The 3,423-nt window shown below is 42.9% G+C and overlaps 1 protein-coding gene across 1 annotated transcript in view; it reads left to right on the top strand.

Moving 5' to 3' along the window:
* The first annotated feature begins 87 nt into the window (after positions 1-87).
* Positions 88-3,423, top strand: part of tspan5a (tetraspanin 5a) — a 14,302-nt gene continuing 10,966 nt past the window's right edge. Inside the window, exon 1 of the mRNA XM_014021076.1 lies at positions 88-464. Coding sequence (XP_013876530.1) covers positions 384-464 — 81 coding nt within the window. The 5' untranslated portion in view covers positions 88-383. The remainder of the gene's footprint in view (positions 465-3,423) is intronic.

Genomic DNA, 3,423 nt, shown 5'->3' with positions numbered 1-3,423 from the left:
GTCCACAGTTTTGTGTTGGGCTTTTAATCGAAGTCCCGGACACCGGAAGTGCTTTGACTGTTCTCTGCTGTGATTGGTCGGAGTCCTGTCAATCACAGCAGGCCGTCTCTCCAGCAGAACGCGGATCATTAAGAGCTTCGGAATAACGGAGAGGTAGATTCATTCAAGCGGTCGGAGGTCTACCGGAACTAAAGTGCTCATGTGTTATTCGGTACCGGACASCGGAGACGGTCCGTGACGTCCCAGTGGAGGAGCTGAAGCGGCCGGAGCGGAATGCATCTCCGGAGCGGTGAACCTGTTGTCTGTGGTCCAGCAGCACAAAGCGGCCTGTGAAGCGGGCCCTCTCCGGTTCCTCCCTCCGAGCTGACGGATGATGCTCAAACATGTCGGGCAATTATTTCAAAGGCCACGAAGTCAGCTGCTGCATCAAATACTTCATCTTTGGATTCAACATCCTGTTCTGGGTAAGTCTGCTCTACAGGAGGCCCGGCTCATCACAGTCCGGATCTGGTCCTCACAGTCGGACCGGGTCTTTTGTCCAGAGATGGARCTCCTCGGTCCAAAGAACACACTGAGCTCCTTCATCCAGCTCACACACATGTTTGCTCTTCTATCCTCATGGGGACTTTGCATTGACTTCCATTCATTTACCCATCATCTCTACAGCCTGACCCTTTACCCTAAACCTAACCTAAACTCACACATTAGTCCTAAATCTAACCCCTGACCCAGCAGCTGTATCTCTCCCAGTGGGGACCAGGCTTTTGTCCCCACAAGGAACAGTGGGTCCTCACCAGGCTGTGTGTTGGCCACTGGGAAAATGGTCAGAAATCGTCGCCACCAGGTGACAAAAACATGCACACACACCTACACACACTTGTACTTGCATCAAACCGTGGACTTTGTATGTCCATTAATTTCTGTAACTGCATTTATGTCCAAACCAGACATTTCCCCTAAAACTAACCATCACTGGTCTATTTCTAACCATAACCTGAACCTAAACTTAATTCATAGCATACCTCTAAACCTGACTAGTAGAGAGCGCAGTAGAGCTGCAAAAAAAGTGAGAACCAGGAAAAATGTCCTCACTTTGTTGGTTAAAAACATATGACAGTCCTCAGTCTGTAGACAAGTACACACACACATGCACAGCTCATCTGCAGCCACTGATCCATGCTTTACCATGACATCATGTTTAATCAGTGATGTCATCTGTCGTTAATCACTGAATGGATCTGTGCATGGACCTGAAACACTTTAATGTCAGCTGACAGGTTGTTGTCAACATGTTCACATGTGCTCTGACTTTAACTGCAAAACAGTCAAAATAATTATTTATAAATATATCATTTATTATTGTTATTCACAGAGAAGAATCCTTATAAACAATATGTGATGTGATTTTGGCAGCAGTAATGAAATAGAAGTTGTGAATGAATAAATACCTTTTATTGTCTCATACAACACAATGAGATCAGAGCACACCTYCCCAGGTGTAGTCTTTAAAAAACACAATTGTTTTCATAATATCCACTTATAAATACCTCCATTTGTAAAACAGATAAAACACCATATTCCTAAACATAAACATTTCAGGATTTGACTGATGGATGGATTGAGCTCATGTGTGGTTCTGGGGAGGAAACTGTTCTTGAGTCTTGTCTTTGATGCACCTGTAGCACCAGCCAGCAGATCCAACAAGTGAGAACTGAGGTCACTGATAATGTTTTGTACCTCCAGAGGCAGCAGGAGGTGTAAGTCCATCCTTACACCTCCTGCTGTAAGGTACAGGTCAACTTCCAGTACCTTCCAGTGATCCAGTTTGTCAGCAGGTTCTGGRTGAACGAGCTGCAGAAGGTCAGCAGCAGTTTAGTGTCCAGGTTGTTCTTTCTGCAGTCCATGCTGGGCCTTCTGGATGACAGCTGTGATGTTGTGAGTCCAGGAGAGACCAGCAGAGATGAGGACACTAAAGAAACTTGAAGGTGTGGAACCTCTCCGCTCCTCGCTGTTGATGTAGGGTGGGTGGTGAGTCAGGTCTTTGCTGCCTGAGTTCCCYTTGTTCTAACTCGGATTATTAATCCGAGGCAGTATGGGGCAGTACACAGCCCTGAAGATGCACAGTGTACAGCCCAGAGAGGACCCAGTGCACAGTTCTGAGGTTGCCCAGACCACAACCCTGAAGATGTCAAGTACACAGAACTGAGAAAGGTCTTGATCAAGTCTCAGAGTTTTGGACCGATTGATCAGGGAGTTCCATATCCAGACATTTGTGAGAGGGGTCCAGACTATAAACCAGAATATCTGGGATGATGGTGTGGAAATGTATCTAATAAATACCATCAAGTAATGGGTTTATGCTCCAGGTTATCATRCTTCCAATAGATTCCACTTTTCTTCCTCTGACTTTGTTTACATACAGGGATTATTTYACTAACAAAACAAACACAACAGGACTGTTAATTTTTCTAATTAATCAATCAGTTAATTAAATAGAWTTTTGCAGTTAATGATTGCAGTTAGTGATTTGTGCTGGCAAAATGTGTCTGAATGTGCACACAGTGCAAAACGACTCAAAGTATTATAAGAGGTATGTATTTAGAAATAATCCTTTTCATTTATTTTAACATTGATGGTTTTTGGTGCCAGGAGATCCCTTCATATAYAGCTGGAGGATTGTCTTTTTTAAACAGATGGAGTTTCTGATGACATCATTCCAGCAACAACTGGACTTCTGTTCTGGAGCTGAGGACGTTTTGTTTTTCATCTGATAAGCTTTTTCCTCCAAACCACAAGAAACTCCTCAGATGTGAAACAAAATGTCCATTTGCTTTTTTGTTTTTTGTGCTGGGTCTGTTGAGACACCAGTATTGAGTGAACACAGAGAGCCTGATGAGCTGATGTACGTGTTCAGGGTCATTAGCTTTGTTAGCAAACTGGCAGTCTGCTGCGTATTTGATCTGTTTTAACTTGAGGTTAACAGGTTTTGACTGAGACAATCATACAAGACCAAGCTTTGCCTAACAATTTTTATTTTCAAGTTTTCTTAGAGGAATATCTAGTTTGTTACAAAGTCTTTATTAATTTCATGTTTCTATTGATGTATTTTCACGTGGAAGAGTTAGTGATAGCTGTCACTTCCTGTTTGTTTKGAGCTGATTGGTGTTACATGTCATACAAACAAAAGGATCTTCCTGACCATGATCTGTCACACAGTCTCTGTGAAACTCAGTCACGTTCAGACAAGTTGGACTTTACTAAGCTGAGGACACGCCTGATCTTAACCTGGTCCGGCCTAGGTCTGCAACGATTAATCGATTAATCGACGACTAAGCGATTTATTAAAATAATCAATGACTAATTTAATAATCGATTAATCGTTTTCTTTTTTTTTGTTCTTTGTTTTTCTCTCCAAACTGCTTT

The sequence above is a fragment of the Austrofundulus limnaeus genome, unplaced genomic scaffold, assembly GCF_001266775.1.
Source record: "Austrofundulus limnaeus strain Quisiro unplaced genomic scaffold, Austrofundulus_limnaeus-1.0 Scaffold277, whole genome shotgun sequence".
Taxonomy (NCBI): domain Eukaryota; kingdom Metazoa; phylum Chordata; class Actinopteri; order Cyprinodontiformes; family Rivulidae; genus Austrofundulus; species Austrofundulus limnaeus.
Note: the sequence above shows the minus strand (reverse complement) of the source record. Positions and strands in the feature narration are given on the sequence as shown.